The sequence below is a fragment of the Branchiostoma lanceolatum genome, chromosome 4, assembly GCF_035083965.1.
Source record: "Branchiostoma lanceolatum isolate klBraLanc5 chromosome 4, klBraLanc5.hap2, whole genome shotgun sequence".
NCBI lineage: Eukaryota > Metazoa > Chordata > Leptocardii > Amphioxiformes > Branchiostomatidae > Branchiostoma > Branchiostoma lanceolatum.
In genome coordinates this window covers 2,896,396-2,921,493 of record NC_089725.1, presented here as the reverse complement: position 1 = coordinate 2,921,493, position 25,098 = coordinate 2,896,396, and the positions used below count along the sequence as shown (strand labels likewise).

Here is a 25,098-nt window from a genome sequence, read left to right as displayed (position 1 = left end):
GAAATTGTCTTCCCTCATTAACATATCTATTCAGAGTTTTGGTATAAAACCTAGCTCTACCAGATCCTTCTTTAGTCACTGACGAAAGATAGCGGATGCTATCTGAAACGTCTGACTGTTTCAAAATCTTATCCAGTTGCTTGAGTAATTATTTTTGGCGTAACTTATTACCTGGATGCCTAACCTTCATCAACGTATCATCTCACGTCATCTCTTAACCTTGCATGCCTTCATAAGTACAAAATAATTGAGGAAACTCAATTAGGTGGAGGTTACACATTACCTGGATGTCTAACCTCCATCGACGTAATTGAGGAAACGTTTGTCGTGAATAGCACCGAAGTAGGGATGACGGTCATAATTATTTGTAAAAGCGCACACAATGTACCGTGAAAACATCACCAACTTCGCCCAAACTGCTACGTCTGCTTGGAAATTAAAGACAATCTCGTACCCAGCGCATTGTGGGATCATTCCCTTGTATGTGCCTTGATATTGCACAAGATTTTGAAACGAGTTCGGTGGATTGTTCCATTGTGTAGAAGGGGAGGATGGCAAAACAAAACAGACTGCGCACTCGTTCGTGACTTAGAGCAAGGTTGAAAAGTTTGACAACGCTTTACGCACAATTAATCAACTACGCTTTACGCTAAATTCCGGGTTAGTACTAAGTATTTCGTAGAATTAAAGTGGTCAATAACGTTCAACGCAAAATACACAGATTACGCTCTACGTTGAATTGGAGTAGTCGGCAACGCTCTGCGTAAAATCAAAACGGCTCATTACGCACTATGGAAAAGGGCATGCAGGCCCTCTTTCAAATGCACTCGTCTTTGACCCTTACAACTAAAAGATAACAACCCTATGATTGATTACTCTCATATGAAGAATACACACTGGAGACTTTAACATCAGATGCACGCGGGAAGATATATATATATGCGTTACATTGCAGCAAAAGCTGGGGATTAACTAAGATGGCGACAAATTGTACATGCATGGTGGTGCGAAAGGTCAATTATGGGGCAGGGCGCCGAACTTTATTGAGCACTGGCCTCGGTGGGAAAAATACCACACTTCTACTATCTATCATTTTATGCAAAACACATCTTTATACACAGGATTTAGAAGATAAACAGGGAATAACCCTTGATGATCCTTGATGACATGGGGCACTTCGTTCGAAAACGTCTAATTTTTCTGCCCATTATGGAACCTTTGGTAAGACTCTTGGGGCTGATTTTACAGTTCCAAGGCCAGCCATGTAATTTTATAGCAGTATCTAAGACTCCGTAAAACGTGAGTAGAAGAAACTTGACGAAGAATTAATCATACTCACAAAAGTCGTGCTGGTTACGTGTTGCTTTGTAGCCTCCTTCGCAGACTCCTAACAGAGCGTTTATTTTTTGGGCGAGCACTGATTCGCGATTTTCAACATGGGCCATGCGTCAGGTACTCTATAGTGCTGGACGAGATAATTCTAGGCGCGTGGAAACTCTTTCTCCCCGGGCATTAGAGATATGTTGAACATCGCGAATTAGTGCCCCCGCCCCCTATAAACGCTCTCCAAGAAGTCTGCGAAGGAGGCCACAAAGCAACACGTAAGCACCGCGCATTAACGTATTAACACTGCTAGCACTAGCTTACGTTTATGATGTGTAATATTGCTCAAGAATACGTGACCTACTTTCCACACGCATAAACATGAAGTCGTCAATGCATTAGTAGGTCAGCATCCCCAATATTAACCTCAAAAGTTAATGTTACAACGATAAGCCCAAGTCAACCGTGTTGCTGTCTCCCAGGGGAGCAGTATTATTTAATTGGTTTCACGGCGTGAAAAATTGCACTCAGTGGACTGAATTAGGGCATCTCTTCCTTGAATCCTTGAACGTGTACTAAAAATCGATGATGTACACTTAGGGATGAACGCAGAGATAACCCTGTAGCTCAACTGGTAGCAGCGACCCCGGTCCAAGTCCTGGGAAGGGCATCTCAGTTGAGGCTGCACCCGTCTTTCCGAAGGGACGTAAAACGGGGGTCCCGTGGTCGAAGAGGTGCCTCAAGCATGTTAAAGGGGAAGGGCTAGCAACCTCTGCCTGTAAAGATATACCCTGGTACTGAAACGGCAAGGAAACTTGCTGTCCTATGTACCAATGGGCACTACAAGGTGAACAACAACAGGATGAATTTTACTTTTGAGCTTTTTGACTTCTGAGCTGTTTACATCTAAATACAGTACATTTATTCATTTGTTACTGCCTCACACCGCCCCGTTAAACCGGCCCTAATACTCGCTGACACAAACATTTCCATGGGAAATAAATCACTGGGCTATAAAAAAAGTGCTTGTCCCAGTTGCTGGCCCACACACCGTTAAGGTAATTCCCGCCCTTCTGCAAACTTGTTCCACAACGTGTCGGGTGATCAACACCCCATTTACTGGTCAACCTTTGATGACAGCAGTCATCAGAACATGGCAGCAGTCTGAGTCTATCTTAATCATGTAGTCCTCCGCTACAGTGCAGACGGCGTCTCACATGTTAGGTATGGGGATTGATATCGGGTGTAAGTGGGACGTTTCTGCACTGACGGAGTCTCGATCTTCTAGTATGTCCTATCATATTGGAAACAAAGAGTGGGCGGGCGGGCGGGCGGGCGGTCAAGCTGGCGATAGTTTCCACGCCATATGTTTCCCTGTCTGCCCTCTGCCTAACCGTCGAACCCCTCCCCACCCCACCCCACCCCACCCCACCCCTTCCTCTTTCTGGTATCTTTGATGCTATCCTTCCCGCTTCCTTCGCCCTTGCTCCGAACGTGCGACTTCTGTCCTGTGCTCGTGTGTTCTCCTCGCTTATAAGAGCACATGGCATTCCTAATTATCACCTGTCTGGTTTCACCTGTTCTTAAATGGATTGGTTACGCCATCTGCATTTCCGCGGGAAATACATGATTAAAATATGAGTCTATCTTAATCATGTAGTCCTCCGCTACAGTGCAGACGGCGTCTCACATGTTAGGTATGGGGATTGATATCGGGTGTAAGTGGGACGTTTCTGCACCTCCTCCGTCTCTCTTCTTCACCTATCACTATGAAAAGTTACGTGTGCACAAGGTTTTCCGCCATCTTGCTCATTAGTGTACCACGTGACTGGGCTGACTCTGTCCCAGGGCACCCCAGACTTCTAGTACTTCCAGATGCGCAAAAGATCTTGGGAACGAGGCATAGCTTTCACGCCTGCGCACTGGTGCCATTTGCAAAGAGGAATGCCCAGGCTTGCAGATCGTGAAAACCGCTTCTTTTTACGGCGAATTTTCGGTGAGTTATGACTTTTTGAAATCATGACTTGGTCTCAGGGGGATGAGTGAAGACCTTAATGATGTCCTGGAGTAATTAGGCTGTAGTTTTCTTAATTATTTTTTCTGGAATTAGCCTATTTTTTTGGTGTATCCTAAGATGTTCTGGAGCCATTTTACAATGATGTCATTCAACGACGCGGCCGTATTTTTAACGACACGAAGGATATGCATGGGTATGTCGACACGAAATGTATGCACTGGTCTCGTTCCCTTAGATTCTATTGTATGGATTAATACAGATTGAGTATAGACACAAAATACTAGGATGTTCTAGACTTGAAAAATAGCTCTCGCTCGAGCAGATTGAGTGTGTACAGGCTGAAATAAATTGATAATATCATTATATGCAAAAGCTAGCAGCACCTGCCCCCATCCCCACAGGTCAGTACTGGTCTCATTGGAGTCCTGACATTGTAATTGTGTTTGAAAGAGCCTATAAGTAATTTAGCCTACTAGTGTATTATCATTATAGACCCATTATAATCATTTTCAGAAAAAAAAGTAGATTGTATCAGTATGTATGTATTATATATGTCAGATAGTGTCAATATTGATAATATCAACATGTTGTTCATATGCACTGCAGGTGTCACAGATGGAGGAGCACAGAGAATACCTAGTGACTGTCTACAGAGTGTGCAGTAACAAGATGAAAGGATGGTAGGGCATATTAATGCCAGAACATGTGCAGCAGAAAATAGAAAGTGACGCAGATTAAAACTCTCTGTTTATGCTGTAATTGTTGTTCAATTGAATCTTCAAAATGTAAATAAAACTTCATTGTACATGCTGAATACCAGAAAGTCTCTGTCATCTAGATATATAACTTTTTATGGTCACATATATACAGAACTTATGTCTTGTACAAGTTGCCTGCCTGGTTTGACTGTACCTAGATATAGTTGAGTATAAAAATTGCAAATGCACTCTCTGTAACCTCAAATATGAACCGTGCATATAGATAGATATCTCCTTTTCCAAATGAATTTTGTGAAAGAGAGGCATTAAAAAAGGTAAAGAAGTTATCCTCAATTGAGGTGAGGCATAGCTCAACAATTTTGGACTGAAGTCAATACATACATGTACACATGCAGTGTAAAACAAAAAAATCTGTAACAAGATCAAAATATGGCACATCATTTAGTAGTTTAGTAAAGATTGATACAACAGTGCTTCGAATGAGGACTATGGTACTACCATTCAGTCTCTGGCATTTATAGGTTCCAAGGTAAGGTTCCAAGGTAAGGTAGCAGTTATCTTTTTGTTATACTAATTATTAATATGATCTCTGCATGACAATCAAATCATTTAGTAGTTCATGATGGTATAGGTTAAATTAAGTTACCCTACATCTTTTTGGTGTCATTATTTCCATAAGACTATATCATTGATGGGCATTGAATACACATTGAAGACCTCTTAAAAACAGATTTATTTTTAGTCAGGTCATAACAATGATGGCATATCTACTCAATGAACAGTAAATTTCTGCTTTCAAATGGACAGAAGATTATCACCTAAGTCGGGTCATTTGAACATCATTCCTCTCCGACGTCAAGTGTTAGTGTTTACATAGCGTCATTGCCGAAGACAAAACACAGACATCGCTTAACACTAGAAGCAGGGTCAAGAAGCTAGAAGGGGAAAACTGTCACACACTAAAGTGTGCTCTGTACGTAGAGCACTGTCTTGGCCATTTTTACGGCTGCTCCGAGAGCTTTCAGGGATAAGGGACTTGAAAATCGGACCCGACGATATGTTTCGGCAACTAAAATCCCCTGCAATGAGTCGTATGTTTTGATCTCGTGGTCAAATCCTCGCGTGAGTGTGCGTGGATATCGAGAAATTCCCGTGAGTCATAGCGCGTAGCGGGAAAATTCAAGATGGCGACCAGGCACCGCTGGGAATAGCGTAAGTATCATAGTGCCTATGCCCCTTCTTTACGTGACACCCCAACCCCCCTTTCATTACCCCCAAACCTTAACCTTGCATCCCCACCACTACATCATATCATCCCCTTTTCTTTCGTTTATCCCCAAGTTATTTTGCACCCCATACCTTACTTTCCCAAACCTCTCCTCTCTCTCTTAATCTCCCAAACCTTTCTCCCTTTCCGCCCTCGTATGGGGGCCTGCATACTATTGCCGACCACTCCACATCAACGTATGGCGTAATCTAGGTAGTCTGCGCTGAACGTTATTGGCCACTTCAATTCTACGTAACACGTAGAGGCTACTTGGAATTTAGAGTAACACGCAGTTGATGAATTGTACGTAAACCGTTGTCAAACTTTTCCGAAATTTGTCCTAAGTCAGTCACAAACGAGAGTCATGTCCGCAGTCTGTTTTGTTTTGCTATCCTTGTACACAATGGAACAATCCACTGAACTTGTTCCCAAAATCTTGTGCAATAGCAAGGCACATACAAGGGAATGATCCCACAGTGCCCAGGACATGAGATTATCTTTAATGTCCAAGTAGATGTAGCGGTCGCGCTTGTTTTGAACGAAGTTGACGAGGTTTTCACGGTACATTGTGTACGCTTTACAAAATATGACCGTTATACCTGTTACACTTCCTGGTTATGTTGTCCGTCGAAAAAATTTTAGGGTGATCACTAACTGGCCGTCTTGAAACTTCTTGCATATATTATAGTTTAAGACTTACTCTTTAAACCTCAGTAACTACAAGGCACTACCGGGCCTTCCGAGGTTTCTCTTGGCGAGGCTATAAGTCCCCAATCCTGCTCTCCACCAAATGCCTTTTCTCACAGCGCTGCCACATACGAGACCGGCTATAAAACCTTGTGCCGTACGGCGTATTGCCATTTTCTATTCTGCTACCTAGCAACGTTACCTGTATAAAATAAAAATAAAAATGTTCAAACTTCTCTGTCAGGTATCTGTAGGCCTTCTCCCTAGTCAGTGCTGTTATCGATAGCCTTTGATTCTTACTTTGAAAAACCTCAATATGTAGGAACTGCCATTTCCGAGGATTGAATTTTGAACACTTTCCGTGGAGGCTGTCCTTGGACCAACCTATAAATCTTGCGCCGAGGTGCTCGGCTTTCCAACACACACACAGACACAAAAAATTACACTAAGTGTGGCAATTTAAATCATTGCGAAGGTGTCTGGGTTGATCTTACTTCATTGTAAGGAAAGTACCTACGTAGCACTCCAAGTTCTGCCATAATATTTGTTCAAAACGCACCTAGAACTCAGAAATGCGTCTGCCAAGCAGCTAGAAAGGCACCATAAGTTGATGAGTTCCAAGCAGATATCGAAAGACCGGAGCTAACTCCTGGTGTAGTGTCTGCCATTTTTGGATAGGTGGAGTGATAACCTAAGCCAGAAGTTTAGACATTCGGTTTTCTAGGGCTCCTATGATCGTTTTGATATTATTCTAGCTCTGTAGATTATGTTTTCGAGAAGCTACTGTTGTTTTCCCGACACCGCACCCCTCCTCGTAAAGCGCTCAGTGTAGACTGCCCGAGCGGTAACCAAGTTCTTTATCGTTCTGTCAAATAACTTTGCCTTTCTATATATGCCTGTATCTCCAAGTTTTGGTGATCCCAGAGTTTGTTTTGGTGGAAGGCATAATGTCAGCACGTTTTTTGTGCGATAATAGATCTACTGGGGAAGGTTGGAAGCCCTTTTCAGAGCTAGAATACTGACACACTAAAGTACTCCCATTGGCACGAAATCGGACACCACGTAATTAAGTAGATCATCGACCTGCGTGCCGAAGTGCTGATTATATAACAAGGTATAGAGTGACAGGCGGGCGTTCCCCATGGTTTGCGCGGACGGATTGCAAACATTCCTGTGGAATTCTGGGAATTCTTGCAAATCGGGTGTAAAGTATACCATTACATTTTATATAAAGACAATTCAAACTCTACAACTGGATAAAAATTCGGAGATTTACTTCCGGACGTTTTGAGTGACATCCATCACTCTTCTTCAGCGTCACTTAAGTGAACTAGCAGAACTAACCAGTACTTATATACAATAACTAGAAAAATCGGTTTTTACATGGCAAATCACACAGTCATGCATAATCGACATTGTAATGTAAAAATCGGTTAGGAAGGTTCCTATGTTAAGACAACACATAGTAACACATTCGCTCCTAAAGCTTCGCTAACAATCCTGGCTAAAGCATGGGTAGAGCAGACTGGCTCCGTTAATCAATGGCAACCACGTGTCAACCTGCGTCTTACCCTCTTAAAACCAAATAAAAGGCAAAGATCAGAAGAAAAAATAACATGGACTCAATTCTAATTTGTTTTATTGATGATACGTATACAGGACGACCATGCACCGAATGTCCCGGTATTAGTTATATAGGGAGCTGGTCGTTATCATGGTTATTTTATATGTTCATAACTATGCTATTGTCACCTCCAAACCTCCTACAATACCTTGAACTTTGGCGCCTTAGTTCAGCCGCTAATTTAGCGTAGAGCGTAGAGAGGCCTCCTGAATTTAGCGCCATACGTAGCCGGCCCTCCTAATTTGGCATGGACCGTTGTCGGACCCCCCCCCCCCCATGCTGGCCCTCTCGTATTAGCTGCCGTCCTGCAGTGCTGACGCGCCTCCCCTCCTGGTCTACTCAACGGTTGTCAGGGAGATGATATATCTGACAGGCCTAAGATACTGGGGTAGTGCCTGCTCCTACACTCCCATCTCCCAAAGATATGTTTCGCCGATCCTGATGACCGGAACATCACTAAGTCAGAACTAGAAAAAAAAAATTGGAGGAGAAGAGGCGCGTCAGCACCCCAGGTACTGAGGCTCAGAATGACCTGGTCGCCAGAGTGCGTGACTACCTCATTACAAATTAATTCCAGTGCGGAAATAATCAGTATTACCGGACAAACGACATGAAAATACTTGCGATTCCCATCCTAACATTACGCCTTACCTTCTGAATGTGCCTTCACCATACACTTGCTTACCGTTCCGATATACAATCACCATGGCAGTTACATTCCCGGTTGTATCTCAGTAGCGTGTTACGCTATGTCACATGAGTTATACCGCCACATTATATATCACCCTACCATGAGCTCACCCGTCTGACAGATAACGCCTTACGGATAACTTGGATACTATAACTTGGAGGCACCATCCTACCTAAATCTGGTTTGTGTGCCGTTCAGCAGCTGCATCATTACTCTGAGTTAAACAAAACTTCACGTCATCACATGGATCCCGTTTAATCCAGAGGTCAGTGTTTATTGACCAATCAACCCCAAAACAGTGTCTATCAAATAGACACTGCTTTATTATAGCTCACCAATTAGGTTATTACATTTGTTTTTCAAATACGGTATCGTAGTTGTTGCCGGGCAAGATGCACCCTGTCAAACTTACCACTTACGTACATATGTAGCTTCATTCAGTCCATTCCACAATTGTCTTCCAAGTCCCAAATCACAAATTACGCAGCCACCTTCCGTCCGTTCCACAAAGGTCTTCATTAACACCGGACTCTCAACCCAAAATTACACATGACGTAGCCACACTCAGTACATTCCACAATTGTTTCGTTTATAAACCCGGACTCCCAGTTCAAACTTACAAATTACGTGGCAAGCTTCCGTCCATTCCACAAATGTCATCGCTAACATGGACTCCCAGTCCAAAATTACAAATAACGTGGCCACATTCAGTACATTCCACAATTGTCTTCGTTAACACCGTACTCCCAGCCAAAAATTGCAATTCACGTGACTTCATTCACTTCATGCCGTCCGTTCCACAATTGTCTTCGCCAATACCGGACTAGACTCCCAGTCCATAATTACAAATTATACGCGGCCACATTCCGTCAAATTCCACAATTTTCTTCGCTAACACCGAACTCCCAGTCCAGATTTACAAATTACGTGGCCATACTCCGCCTATTCCCCAATTGTCTTCTCTTACACAAAACTCCCAGTCCAAAATTACAAATTATACGCGGCCACGTCCGACCCGTACACCGGACTGCCAGTCCAAAATTACATCTGCACGGCCAAATATTCCACCCGCTCCACAATTAGCTTCGTTACTACCAGACTCCAGGTCCAGAATTACACATGGCGTGGCCATATTCCGTCCGTTCCACCATTGTCTTCGTTAATACCGGACTCCAAGTACAAATTACACATGGCCATATTTTGTACATTCCACAATTGTCTTCGTTTTTTCCGGACTCCCAGTCCAACGTTACAAATTACATGGCCATATTCCGTCCATTCCACAATTGTCTTCGTTTTTCCGGACTCCCAGTCCAACGTTACAAATTACATGGCCACATTCCGTCCATTCCACAATTGTCTTCGTTAATACCGGACTCCCAGTCCAAAATTACAAATTACATGGCCATATTCCGTCCATTCCACAATTGTCTTCGTTTTTCCGGACTCCCAGTCCAACGTTACAAATTACATGGCCATATTCCGTCCATTCCACAATATTGTCTTCGGTACTCCGGACTCCCAGTCCAACATTACAAATTACATGGCCACATTCCGTCCATTCCACAATTGTCTTCGTTAACACCGGACTCCCAGTCCAAAATTACAAATTACGGGGCCACATTCCGTCCATTCCACAATTGTCTTCGTTAATAACTTTAACTTTATTGCAAGTTCATGCCCGAAGGCTAATTGCAGACAAACAAGTACATGGGAATACATGGGAATCAAAAATAGGTATCTAGGCTACTGCCAAAGTTCTAAGTTAACTAAGGTTGACTATGGTTGGGTTTGACTTCTTTTTTGAAGGCAGTGGAAAATGAAGAGACCCACGTTTTTCATCGTAAGTGGGTTTGTTGATTTTAGTAGTGATATGGATTTTTGTAAGCTATTCAAATGGTGAAAGCTAGGAGAATTAACGGAAGCTGTTTTATATAAATCGTTTCTTTCGGCCTCATATAGAGGGCATTGGCAAAGGAAATGTATTTCATTTAATACCGGACTCCCAGTCCAAAATAACAAATTACATGGCCATATTCCGTCAATTCCACAATTGTCTTCGTTATTCCGGACTCCCAGTCCAACATTACAAATTACATGGCCACATTCCGTCCATTACAAAATTGTCTTCGTTACTCCGGACTCCCAGTCCAAAATTACAAATTACGGGGCCACATTCCGTCCATTCCACAATTCTCTTCGTTAATACCGGACTCCCAGTCCAAAATAACAAATTACATGGCCATATCCCGTCAATTCCACAATTGTCTTCGTTATTCCGGACTCCCCGTCCAAAATTACAAATTACGGGGCCACATTCAGTACATTCCACAATTGTCTTTGTTATTACCGAACTCTCAGTCCAAAATTACAAATAACGTGGCCATATTCCGTCCATTACACAATTGTCTTTGTTAACACCGGAATCCCAGTCTGCGTTAGAAGCCGGCCATATTTCTTCCAGGCCACGATTGTTATGCAAATAACTGTCTCACGGTCCACAGTTTACGTGGCCAACTCAGTAAAATACTGGTAAGGAGGGAGCAAACATGCATAGCAACCCATAAAACTTCAAAAGAATATCCAAAACCTGCCACGTTCACTTTCAATGTTTCTCGGATGGGGTGGGGGTTGGATTCCTCCAGCTTCGGCTTGCAGCGTTCCTCCCGCATCCTTCGCTCGGTGACGAACGTGCGACTTCTGTCCTGTGCTCGTGTGTTCTCCTCGCTTATAAGAGCACATGGCATTCCTAATTATCACCTGTCTGGTTTCACCTGTTCTTAAATGGATTGGTTACGCCATCTGCATTTCCGCGGGAACTACATGATTAAAATAAGAAAATATACACCACGTGGAAAGAGTTCAAAGATCTCATACCTCCGTGAAATATCTTGTTTCTCGTGTGTCTTGTTTAATTGTAGTTCATTGCCAATGCAAATAAGGTTTTGATGAACTTTACATGTGTCCATTGATCACTTCCTGTCACTCTACGGTGAACGTGACTAGCAGATGGAAAATATATAACTGCGAAAACGCAGACCAAAAACAATTAGAAGCCATCTTCCATTAAGACCTGGAATGTCTGTCAGCTATCAGATAAGGTTATAAATTATGAGTCATTTTATCAACTATGAACTGCACTTCCTGTCACTATCACAACTCTGACCCTTTGCTCTTCAATTCCTGCTACTCTGTGGTGAGACGTGCATATATACGTATTGCATGTTCAGCTCTGAGTCTTAAAGAAGTACTGAAATGAATTTAAAAAAATCAAGTGCTCTAATTCTCTACGTCATAATGCATCTCTACTGTCTGAGGTGTTTTATGTCTTCTTCAATAAAACTCACATCTTACTGAATGAGGTGTTTTGTCTTCTTCAATAAAACTCACATCCTACTGAACGCACACTCTCATGCCAGGCCTACTGCTTGTATGTGTAGAGCAATGACCCTGGTGCACTGGCCCGCGATCCGTCCTTCTCGTAATGTTAGTGCTGGCCACACGTTGTTGTTCTTCTTGTATTGCAGTATAGTAGCACATAGGTCAGCATAGGTCACATAGGTTCCTTGCTGTTTCAGTAGCAGGGTATATTTTTACGGGGGGGGGGGGCAGGGTTCTCGAGGCACCTCCTCGAGGCACCTCCTCGAACACAGGACCCCATTCTAGGTCCCTTCCGAAAGACAACTGGCCATCCATTGCTTCACATATAAAAGTGCCAGGCATGAGAGTGACTAATCAAAGTGAAAGCTGACAGTATAGTCAGCTCTTCTCCCTTATTGATGAGCTCCATATGAAAACCAGGATATCTAGATGGTTGGTTAGTGCCTTTATTAACACTTTCTTGTAGGCAATGTTGCTTCACAAACACTCTACATGTACTTTTCATCCCTAGATCTGTGCTCCCTACACAAAGACACAGGTATCTGTGTAACATTGGTATAAGCTGCTTCACGGTTTGAACTGCGCATGAACAGCATGATGCATTGTGGGTAATATGTCAAGTTCAAGACCCCTGAGACAAAAAAATATGTTGTGGTACCAAGCATGGTCTAGAAAAGGGGCCCTCACCTTTGACCTCGTGCATATGCATTTCAAACCATGAACTGGCTTATAACACACTAGGTTAGTTTTCTCACTGGAGACAACTTCACAAAAATCACCGAGAGGGTAACAGTGTGTATTAAAAAAAGTGATGTTCATTGATTTAATGAATTGAATAGAAACAAAGCCCTGTGTATGTCCCATTGCCTTCTGATGATGCTACAACACAACTTGCTATATGCTGTAATATATGTTTTCATTGTCCATGCACATTCAAGTCTTTTCTATCAGTACATCTTATATTACAATCTATGCATAGCTTGATGGAAAACCTCTTACCCAAGGATCACATGCATATCGCACATACACAGTTTAGTCCTCAGCACAAAGCTTCATCTATACACAATTATTTACATTGTACATTGATACACGAATATCACTTATCATAGTGGTGCTGATACATATGGTACATGTATCAGCATCATACAAGATGGGACTGTACATGACAAACGTTGAGTGTATACATATGTGGGAGTCTTTCTTTTTTAAGATACAGTATCTTACCATGATACGGTAAAAGGGGAAATATGCGCGGTAGTTCTGTCTTCTGCCCGCCTATCTCCCTTGTTTCAACTGCAAACTTAAAATCAACAAGAACACTCCATTTTCTCCCAAACATGAAATTAAATCCCCGCAAACATTTCCCCAGTTTACAGTATCTAATATTTAGGTTCCAAATCAATCAAATTCCACCCGTACCTCAAGAGTTACACTGACATGTGAGTTACTATACACCCTACATGTAGCATCTACATGTATAGGCTCCAAATCTATCCCTCTCCAATTTCTAAAATCATTCTTCCTTGTATTTTCTATGAGCCAGCCAGCAGTATCACTCTATTAGAAGCTGTTGACAATCCACAGCTTTCTGAATAAATAATTAACACACGAACAAACTGTATACAAAGGTTAGTGCACCATCCTCGATCCACAGGGCATGTCTGGTAACCCGGACATAATACATGTAGGTGTAAGACCCCATTCACACTCATTTTTTTCAATCGCGATTGAAGTATAATCGCGATTGAATCTATCCGATCACGATTGATTTTTTCAGTGTGAACGTTCCCGATCGCCATTGGAGCGATCCGATCGCGATTGTTTCTGATCCACCTTCGGAGGTAGTTTGGGGAGGATCAATCGCGATCGGATCCAATCCAATCCTATCAAATTTTGAGTGTCAACACAACTACGATTCATTCCATCGCGATTGGCATGTATTTCGGCTTGTTCCGGGGCTTGGAATCACCAATCGTCGCTTCGTTCACGCTCCCAGATTGTCCTGTCTAAAGCTCTTGCCGCGTTCATTACCTGTATTACAGCTAGGCTAATCATAAGCCTTCGTCGTTCACGCCTTCTCGCGATCATAGCCCGCCAATTGCCTTCCCTTCCACGATTACAGAATATTCTCCAAAAGTTGGTGGACTACCGCCATTTTGTAGCAAGCGACGCCGAACCGTTGACCTAAACCTATGACCTCAAATAATAAGCGTGCCTCAATCGTGCTTCAATCGCGATCGGATCATGGCGTACTTTAATCCACTTAGCGAAAAGTTTCTTTACGTTCAATCGCGATCGGATCGAACAATCGCGATTATACTTCAATCGCGATTGAAAAAAATGAGTGTGAACGGGGTCTAAGTTAACCTTCTCATCATGACATGATGTCAGCTTTGTGCCATTGAGGAGTGACCTGATATGTAAATGTCACTCGGATTACACTGGTTCAGATACAATTAAACCCTCTGATATAGAATATTTTGTGGACTGCCCACTCAAAAACTCCCGCTTTAGAGAGGATACCTGGATACAGGTAATGTGTCTGATCTAAGTATAACAGAGACAAGGAGTAAAGAAATTCAGAGCAGAGCTGCAAGTAAACAGAGATCATGAGGTCGATAGAAAGAAACAAAGCAAAGCGTTCATCTAAAATCACCCAAGTCTTAATTGCAATGACATTGGCGTTCAATGCAGTGCAATTGTAGGCATAAGTCCCTTTCCCTGGACACAAGTACAATAAGAAAGTATGGTGTCTTGTAAAGCCAACGTCAGAAAAATGGCTTGCTATACAAGTCTGCGAGCTGAAGGGGACATTTTTGCTCGAAATACAGTGCAAAATATGGCACAATGTTCACAGGTCAACGAGCCCAGTCCAATACAACAGGGTACATGTAAATTGTCAGGCAAAATGCTTGATTCTCTGACGATTTTTTAATTTGGAGACCTTCTTTGGATCAACAAGTTTAGTCCAAGGTTGTGGACAGTGTAATGCCTGCTTTAAGCCTATCACACAGTTGACGAACTTTGTCTGTATTTGTTAATTGCCAGAAGGCTGCTGAATGTAAAAATCACCAGAGACACAAGCATTTATTGCATCTACCCCAGCACATTCAACAGGGCTTGGGGACCTGTGAACATTGGCTTCTAAAAATTGTGCAAAATAATGAACAAGTATATTACTGCAGAAAAAGACATTTGGAGCTCGCAGACTCATTGGCCTATCTTGCTGTATGACAGGGGCATTACAACGGGTTCTGACAGAAGATGGGATCATAGATGCTGCCACTCAATGGTAGCAAAGCTGGCATTGGCCTCCATGAAATGCACCACCTCCTCAGGGATGGAGTGGGACAGCCACAGCTTCTGCAGCTTCTTGTATCTCTCCTGGCACAGGTACAGGGGGTTCCCTCGTCTGGACAGGGGAGAAAGGTAAAGCAGTCATCCTCAATTGAGGTGAAGTATTATGCTTTATCAAGTAGCTAGTGGCAGTGCAATTTGGTTTTGCTATGGCTTCCATATTAAGCTCACGGCTAACTCAGAACCACAGTCTGGAAAAGGTCAAGAGGCCATAGTCGGCTATATTTTGCTCTCAATATACCATAAGCTGGTAGACAAAAATCTCTCATCTCTGCCAATAACGACAAAAGTACATCCATTGATCCCAGACAGAAGGGCTAGATGAGACTAGATTCCCCAGTACCACGAGCTATGCTAACATCAGTGAAGATGCTATCTTAATATGATAAGTATGTGATCTGGATACAATCAAGTCTGCTAATACACCAACAAATCTGGTGCTGATCATAAAAGATACACACATTAAAGGGGTCCTAAAGTAGGGAAGGGATCCGGAGTGCTATTTTCTGACTGACACTGATTTTAGGAAGTGAAAAATACATATTACTTTACAGAATACGATACAAAATTATCATGCACCAACAACTGTAACGTTGGGTAACATAAAATCGCGGGGTACTTAAATTTGTGATTTTTAGAAACGGTGTATTTTAGGGATATGTGCAAGATGCAAAATCAGTTATAACGCCAGCAATGCAAACCGGATAGACTAACGTATTCAGAACACTGGCTGAAAAGCTTTGATAACCATGCATTAGAAGTTGGCGACGTCAAAAACTCTCCGTCCCTTATTGACAGAGTCTGGGGGCTTCGTGGGAGAATCACTCTGCACGGTTGTTCGCTGGTTTATAAGACAAATGTCACATCTCCTGCCTACTAAACACAATTATTTACAAGACAACTTCTTACAATCTCTTTTGCTAACCTGCAACTGGATTCTAAGTGTGATCAATCATAAAAACTCCTCTTTGTTGCTACAACCTACGGCACGTGTATTTTCCCGCCGCCATATTATTACCCAGAATCCTGTCGTCAAGCAGACGACAAAGGTTTGTGAGGAACACTTTTTTGTCTAAATGTTGCTTGTGATAGTGGACTGAAGACGATATTTTCCTCAAAGTTTGCTCCTAACACAACAAGGAACACATGGACATACCTACTCAACAAACGGGATGTTACAGAAGGCCCGATGTGTGCGGTACGGCCTTTTTTTGTGTATTTTTTTTACTTGGACACGTCTATATCCATAGCACTCTCCTCAAGCCAAGGATGGAACGAATAGCTGCTGTACAAAATGTAATTAGCGGTAAGATATTCAAAATGAATCTTCTCTCCCAAAATAATGTTCACACCTGTCCGATAACACCATCATTGTGCGTGCGGCGGACGGTAGTTTCAAGTTGAAATATTATGGTGTCAGCACGACTAGAGACAAAATCTACCATATACATGATTAGTGCAAAGATAGTACATGATACTGACAGAATAATAGAAAAAAAGGATGGTTAATTGTTCTGCTAGATTGATTTCAGTCGACTATTATCGGAAAAATGGCGAATTTATGTTACCCAACGTTACATAGATAAAATCATGTACACTGTTTATGTGTGCTTTGTTCCCCCTGTCATTTAGGGTCTCTGGAAAGTGCGAAATGGAACGAAATGAAACGAAATGGAACGAAATGGAACGAACTAAAACATATGTAACATTATGAAATGAAATACCAGTAGATAGCGAAATATAAGGAACGTTGTAACATTCACAGTAGACCGGAACAGGAAGCAAATACATAATATAACGTGTTTTATTTCTTGAATCTGTTTGATAATAGTAAATACAACGATTTTGCCGCGTTTGTGTGGCTAGATTCTTCCCTGAAAATGGGTGAAAAGTTATCCACCGCTCTTCCTTTGTGTTTAGCAACGATCTGCAAATGAACTGCTGAAAATAGCAGGGAAAACAAGCAAACGGAACTGAGTATCGAAGTAAGGACTAGATTATACAGAAGTTGGTGGTAACATTGCATCTCGTAATTCAACAAGAGGGCATGAGGCAAGCGTAATTTTATTATCTATACAGCGTGTTTGCGTGTTGAAAATGGAGCCCCGCATGCAAATGAACCGCCAATGTTGCCAGCGCATCGGAACTGTGCACGTGGGCGTGCTACCGACAGGTTGAATCAAACTCAGACTTCCAAGTTTTATTTACATACGGTTTAGTCCATAACTAGTACGTAGCATATGCATATCTCCGCAACAACGATTTTTATACAACCAATTGTTCGGCTGGTCGGAGAATGGACCCCTCCTCTAATGATATGCAAATGCAGCTCTGCACTGCGTCACCCATGTAAAATTTCATACTCCATTCAACCACGGACGTGGGCTGAGAACTACCTCTGGTGATTTCTGCTTCCTTGTTCACGACAAAACAAAGGGAGGGTGTGAACGAGCAGGACATGTATTTCACAGTTCACACAACACGCAAACATGCTGTTTAAATAATGAAATTACGTTTGCCTCATGCCCTCTTGGTGAATTACGAGATGCAATGTTACCACCAACTTCTGTATAATCTAGTCCTTACTTCGATACTCAGTTCCGTTTGCTGGTTTTCCCTGCTATTTGCAGTAGTTCATTTGCAGTAAAATCAAGGAAGAGCGCGGCCGAGCGCTTTGCACGCGGCGCTCCCATTTTCAGGGAAGAATCTAGCCACACAAACAGGGCAAAAACGTTGTATTTAATATTATCAAATAGATTCAAGAAATAAAACACGTTATATTTGCTTCCTGTTCCGGTCTACTGTGAATGTTACAACATTCCTTATATTTCGCTATCTACTGGTATTTCATTTCATAATGTTACATATGTTTTAGTTCGTTCCATTTCGTTCCACTTCGTTCCACTTCGTTCCACTTCGTTCCATTTCGCACTTTCAGGGGACCGGTCGCGAAGCGACCAAGGCACTTTATGAGGTGATTATAGGAACAACCATGCCATTTCACACCGTATAGACCGAAGTAAAGCGGGTCATTAACGTTATTATCATATAGCCATTGTCCATGTCATGCTAGTAATGAGTAGTAACGTTACTGTGTGCAGTATTTGATTTTGTGTCATACCTGGGCCGTCAAAACGTTCGCTACGGGTGTTCCGCATCACACGGGGTTCTATAGAATGTTTAGAATGCATTTCGAGTGTTGCGGTTGCGCTACTGCCGAACATTCGAACGCAAAAGCGGGTCCGTACGAAGTTTACAGACCCGCAGGTCCATACAAAGTTTACAGCCCGCTTTTCTGGATAGACCGAAGGAAAGCGGGTCATTAACGTTATTATCATATAGCCATTGTCCATATAGTAGTTAGTAGTACTTTGTGTTGTATTTAATTTGTGTAGTATTTGTCTTAACATGAAATATAAAAACAAAACCTCATCATTTAATGGTAACGTTCGAACACCGGGTCCATAAAAAGTTTATAGACCCGCAGGTCCATATGAAGATTAATGACCTGCTTTTCGGGTCTGTATGAAGAATGCAGGCCCGCAAATGGAGCCTTCTGATCGGTCTACGACATCTACCTATATGATAATATGTATTATTCAATGAACAAAGACATTTTTACAAAATATATACCCTTCTGATATTATTGAACATCAAATTTTACAACTCATGGCAGGGATCAAGAACTGGAAGCACGATTTGTAAATTTTGATGTTCAATAACATTAGGGTTTAAATTTTGTACAAACATCTATGTTCCTGTAGTAATCCTAATGCTATGGTTGAATGTAATCAAGAATAATACAGAAATACACTGAAATATTAAGTGAAAATTTTTGAATGGGAGCTGTGACCCTTTTTTTTCTTTTGTTGCAAAAATCTGAAAAATCGGAGCGAAGATTCCGAGAAGCAACAAATTAGATTATTGTGGCCAAGGACATTATATAGGATAATGTCCTTGTTGTGGCCTAATATTGAAATAACGTAACATCACTACATATATCTAAAATATTTATATGCTTACCTCAATCAACTTTAAACCTACCTTAGTCCCTGGTCATGTTCCCCATAGTCATCAAGATAGGGAGATGGGTAGAAACAACCTTTTGTCTTTCCAGTTAGCAGGAGGATTTGGCATTCCCTCACCCTGTCAACAACAACAACAAATTATCATAATAAATGATAAAAATAAAAACCATGCCCGAAGGCTAATTGCAAACAAAGCAGAGCATACTACAGATATATACAGAACACATACACCTGAGGAATATCCCCACCCCACATGTGTACCCACCTGCGGAATATCCCCCCCCCACACACACGTGTACCAACCTGAGGAATATCCCCGTCCCACTTGTGTACCCACCTGCGGAATATCCCCACCCCACGGATGTAGTATACCCACCTGAGGAATATCCCCACTCCAGCCCCGCAGGTGTAGATGTGTGCAGTGCAGGCCCCCACAGGTTCCCCGTCGAGGTCAGTCTGACAGCAGTAGGACTGGGAACACAGCATCTGTCCACACACCAGGCACATGGTCGGGGCACGGCTGTCATCACCGTCTGACCTCGGGCAGCTGCAGAGGACACACAGGAAGTACTGTAAATTCTATTCAATTTCAATTCTTTGTTTCTTTGTTTTTATTGGGGCTTTAAATTTCACAGCAGTATAACAGGAAATGAGGTTTTCACAGTTACGGTTGAAACAGTTGTGAAGTACAGTAGCAACATATTGGCATCATGATCATGAATTTGCAGTGGTATGGAGATGTCTCCACAAAAATAAAACCATCGCAAACGTTTGGAGATATACAGTATGTTAGCTTGACAAAGGTCTTCTGGGGCTCAAATCTTAGCCTGAACTTGCAAGCAGCTAACAGGGGTGGAGCAGAATTAAGAGATGACATGTCTTGTAGAGCCAGACGTAACCCTAATCTCCAGGAAGACATCCAAAAGGAGTACAGAGAAGACTTCATAGCCAGCTAAGTGTCATCAAGGCATAGTGCATTAAATACACTTCAGTACAGTCTATACATTTGTACCTGACTGAACAGATCATCATCAAATTTATCTGTTTTTCTTATTCTTATGAATCTCTAGAATTCTCTACTTAAAAAGACTTATCAGCAAGAAGAACTTCAATAAATATTTTACATGACAATAGTAACACGTACAATGTATGGCACCGTGTACCTACATGGCAGTTGAACTATCGCTAATATCTAACCATTTTAAAGAACTAATCTACTTGACTAACGTGAAGACAGATCCTTTGTTGATGACATCGCTGTAGTCCTGTGGCAGGGGGACCAGCTTGTTCACCGCAATAGGGTATCTGCAAACATGTGACGACAACATAAATCATCAAGATACTGAGGATCTTCTACTGCACATTGTGAAAGCCCATCCCACAGCAGGAAAAACAATTGAATGACACCAGTGTTCTCTTGATCATCGCACCATTTTTAGAATTACAGATCAGCCGATATTCACGGGTCCCTGGGCCCTGTCCAGTGTGTAGATTTTCAGGTGAAAAATATGTTTGAGTCTCTAGTGATCCCCAGAATGTTTCTGATCTTTAATTCGGCACCCTTCTGGGGATCAACAAAAAGGGCCAAATCTTGCCGACTGTGTGAGAGGGGCTAAATGAAATAACTTCTTGATTGAAAGTCTTAATCATGTTCTTTGGATGGATAAGCAATAGGTATCATCCTCCTGTAATGTTCTCTTAAGCTTGGACAGAATTGTTTTCAAGTGAAGTTCTGCACACCTTTGAGTGTAGATATAAAATGAGCTGATGATGGTCTAAGGCACAGATACTTACTTAACCAGACTTGCAGGTCCCGACGCCAGGCTCTCCTTGATACCAGGATATTGGCACCATTTACTAGTGAGAAAAGAAAAATTGTATTCATCAGCACACAGTACAATGTACCTCTTCTTATTAGCTATTCCCGGAGAGTACAAATCATAGATACTTGGATTATACTATAATCATGTCAACACAGCCCTTTGCACATTACATATATGCATACATAGTGCATCTTTATCAGAAGGATGCAGACTCTTCATCCTATGCACATGACATGAAACATTTATGTACCAAAGGGGCCGGTTTGTAACTGTACGGTTGGATTGTGTTTTCTGAAGATACAGAACCAAGGCATTTCACAAGTAAAGTCTATTGCTTACTAGAGCCTCCCAACACATCAAATCATAGCTAAAAATGAAAATCAGTTGCTCTTTTCTTCAGTTATCCTCTTTCAAACATTTTAACAAAAACGTCCCTGCAGTTACAGAACACGCTGCTAGAGGGTCAAAACTTAATATTATTTCTTCCTGAGCACAAGAGCTATCCACCACCCAAATACCTCAGTATGTCCAGAACACGAGACATCAAAACCTGAAGTTCTGATGCAGTATCTAGAAATGCAGCCAGGCCACCCAAAAATCTAAACATTTCCAGTGTTTGTCACAACCTACCAACACACGAAATATTAATTCAATTTTTCTTGACTTATCTATGTGACAAACAGAGACACACACAGACAAACACTGCCTAAAATATAACCTACATTTTTCATGGAGGTAACAATGACTTTTTTCGCTAAAATTCAAAAGACCTTATCACAGGGAATCTACCCACCTGTGTATGGTATGTGGGACTGAATAGCCATTGCCCACATCACTGTTTTGCTGCAGCAGGCTGGACAGGTCTGGAGGCAGGGCCAGGTACTGACACAAGGGCTCAAACTCTGACACTCCACTCTCTGGGAACAACACCAGGGGGAAACATATTACTCATCAGCACCTTCTAGCAGTTACTGACAGAACTGCACAGAGGTGTAACGTGGGAGTGAAGTCTAACAAGTTACGATGTAATTTGTAGTAGATGAGTTACAATCTCCTTTTCAAGTGTTAAATGACAGTCTCTAAAGAGTTTATAGTTCTCATGCAAAATTGTCTCAAATCTAAACACAGGACATAACAGTGATTACATTAAATCTTGTTTGCAGTGGTATTATTTTTGCGGCGACCTTATACTGCAAAGTCATGACACTGCAAAGGTGTGTTTTATTGTATTTCTACTGTGCTACGGAACTATTTCAACTGTAAACTTATAACACTGTGAAAACCTCCTTTATCCCCCCTACCACAAAATTATGTCCCCATGAAAATATATATAGAATACAACATGGTGTATTCCGTATCTCCTGAGATACCAGCCGGACCAGCGGAAGGGCTGGGACGACCACGGGTGATGCGGAGTACACTGTGTTGTATTTTATATACATGTATGTCATATCCACAGCAAAAAAAAAACACATGTCAGTCTGGAAAACCCGTATTGAGTGTTATCTGGGCCCAGGTACTACCTTGTAGTTCTGCAGAACTCTGTACTCCTGTGTGACAGTGGAAGAACAGGGCACTGCAGCGAAGGAAGGGCAGAACAGACTCGCGGACGTAAGTCTGCAACTGCCAACCAGATGGGATCACAGCGGTCTGTAACCTGAAATGTCAGACAGAAAGAAAATGATCTCGAACCAGTTTAGCTCACTGAAGATCCATTCTTCCACTGGTCTTGACAGAGAAGACAGATGCCACGTACAGTATTTACAGGTTCATCGTAGCGGGGAAATTCCCTTGCTCTCTTTGACAAGTACAATGAACAGTGGACCACAGCTTTACGTCCTGTCCTAAAGACTGTGATCCTTTCCAGTAGCTTACAAATTGGGTGAGTGACACAGCCTGAACCTCCCAACCTCTTGATCCAGAGGCAGAGTCGCTAACAACTGGACTACACATGCTGCACAGAAAAGGACTAAAATACAGTCTGGTGCCAGCATTGACATAAGCAGCATGAACAACAATGAACTGAACCTAAAGCTCCGACCATGGCTTCCCGACCTTCTCCAGATCATGGTTGGGAGTTAGTCGTGAACAGTCATCTGTTGTTGGGAGTTGGTCAGCAAGGTTGCCTACTACAAGGTAAAAGTCGTCTGCGCCAGCTGAGACTATAGTTGTTTTAAATCAAAGTCAGTAAATTCATATTCTGCTTGGCTACTCCCAACCCAGCGCAAACCTTGCTTGTGGAGTGGTCGGGAGTAAAGTCGTGGGAAGGTCCTGAATGTGTGACAGACCCTAATGCTATAATCAAGCAGAAGTTGTCTAAGTATGACAGTGCTGTCTTAACAAAGAAGGCCATTCTAGCATTTTCTTATCAATTATGCAAATTAGGCCCTCTTTTGCATAATTTATATTCAACCATGTTTACCTACACATAACTTCCAAATGCCACAAGTATGAAATTTCAGTTATTTACCAATATGGAATTACAGTATTTTCTGGAAATTAGGTATTCACTTACATAACTTATACCTGTCCCTCAATTTGTCAATGTCCCTCAATTTGTCAGTTACATATGTTACATTTTTGAATAGTCTTATCATTGAATAGAGTGGGTTTATAAAATTTCTCAATTAATTATGCATATAAGATTCTGATTTGCATTATTACAATTTCATAATATCAAGCATCACTTAACCTATCCACATATCAAAAACAAATTGAATACAGGTTTGGTTGTAACATTATATCCCTTTAAGTTATGACCACCAGCTGTAGGGTCCCTTGGGACAGGCCTTCCAGCAGGGGAATACTTGCCCCAGTTTGGCAACTGACAGCATGTTAGGTGGTGCCACTTGTATGGGAGTCATTATGCCACTTGTACGGGAGTATTTATCATGCAATACAGCAGATTTTTAAACTTTTCTCATTAATTGTGCAAATTAGGTGGCCCCAAATCTAAGCCATTTGAGTTTTTCATACATACCAACAGACATACTAAATATGTGGGGTCGTGTGGCGCAACGGCAGAGCGTTCGGCTCAGAACCAAGTGGTCCCGGGTTCGAATCCTGTCATGTCACTGATCTTGTGCCCTTGGGAAATACACTTTACACGACTTTCCTCACTCCACCCTGGTGTAAATGGCTACTTGACTTTGGTTGGGAAGGTGGTATTGAAGTCACCTGGTGGCGTCGAATGGCAGCCGCCCAGACCCTTGCGACAGTTCCACAAAATGCCAGTGTGGATAAAATATGTATACTACTAGTATGTTGTGTATTATGTGAAACCTGTAAACCCAGCATCAATTCAGCACTAGAAAGGCTACCATTGCGGGTAATTTCTGACCAATAAAAACCATTATTATTTTAAGACAATCCATCTAGGCATTCTCGATTTATCGTGTTCACTAACAGACACACAGATCACGCTCAGTAAAACATAACCTTCTTGGCGAAGGTAATAAATGCAACACATTGGTTAACAGTATGATATGAAGAAGTAGACACCAATCAAAATACTGCTGCTTAAGCAGAAATACTGGAACATATCATGATGGCATGCAACACAGGGCTCTAGCCAGCGTGAAATTTAATTCCGCAAGTCCAAATTTGTTGTATAAACCTAACATATGGAGCGCCGATGGCGCTAGGCATAGCGCCGTAGGCGCGACAATTCTAGGGGGGTCCGGGGGTATTCTCCCGCGGGAAATTTTGAAATCTAGACCCTCTGAAACGCTATTTCCAGCATTTTGAGGGGCAAGTTTTGCTAGTAGACAAAGCTATGATAATGCCATCTCTTTTGGTGAAAAATTACTTGGGCCTTCGTTGTATACAATCGGCAAATAAATGAAATCTAGCACCACAAAACTTTATCATTTATTTGACAAATATACAAGTCGGCAGAAATAAAACATTTTCAACACCGGTCCTGTTTGTAATAAATATGATAGGAAATGAGACACCCTACTTTAGACAGAACGCCCTAATGTTCAATGTGTACCTTCCATGTTTTCCATGATCGATTTCTCCGGTAACTTCCACTTGATTTGATCAAAATTCGTCGATTCAAGCCTTTGAACAGCCCCATCGTCGCACCAAATATCAATTTCCGATAAAACCTTGCGGATTCGCACTTCAGGTAACATCTCGTGAACTGCGAGCCTTGTATGTCATTGGTCCATTTTCCG

At 42.0% G+C, this 25,098-nt stretch overlaps 1 protein-coding gene and 1 long non-coding RNA gene across 2 annotated transcripts in view; one reads left to right on the top strand and one right to left on the bottom strand.

The window, feature by feature from the left end:
- Positions 1–3,084: 3,084 nt before the first annotated feature.
- LOC136432235 (uncharacterized) lies at positions 3,085–4,879 on the top strand. Its single transcript, XR_010755480.1, has 2 exons — positions 3,085–3,319; positions 3,947–4,879. It is a non-coding gene; the product is annotated as an uncharacterized lncRNA (long non-coding RNA).
- A 7,256-nt stretch (positions 4,880–12,135) lies between these two features.
- LOC136432233 (E3 ubiquitin-protein ligase UBR2-like) overlaps positions 12,136–25,098 on the bottom strand; it is a 141,016-nt gene continuing 128,053 nt past the window's right edge. Inside the window, exons 49-55 of the mRNA XM_066423300.1 lie at positions 22,441–22,574; positions 21,711–21,834; positions 20,889–20,951; positions 20,322–20,399; positions 19,471–19,641; positions 19,111–19,212; positions 12,136–15,121 (exon numbers count right to left, since the gene is read on the bottom strand). Coding sequence (XP_066279397.1) covers positions 14,980–15,121; positions 19,111–19,212; positions 19,471–19,641; positions 20,322–20,399; positions 20,889–20,951; positions 21,711–21,834; positions 22,441–22,574 — 814 coding nt within the window. The 3' untranslated portion in view covers positions 12,136–14,979. The remainder of the gene's footprint in view (positions 15,122–19,110; positions 19,213–19,470; positions 19,642–20,321; positions 20,400–20,888; positions 20,952–21,710; positions 21,835–22,440; positions 22,575–25,098) is intronic.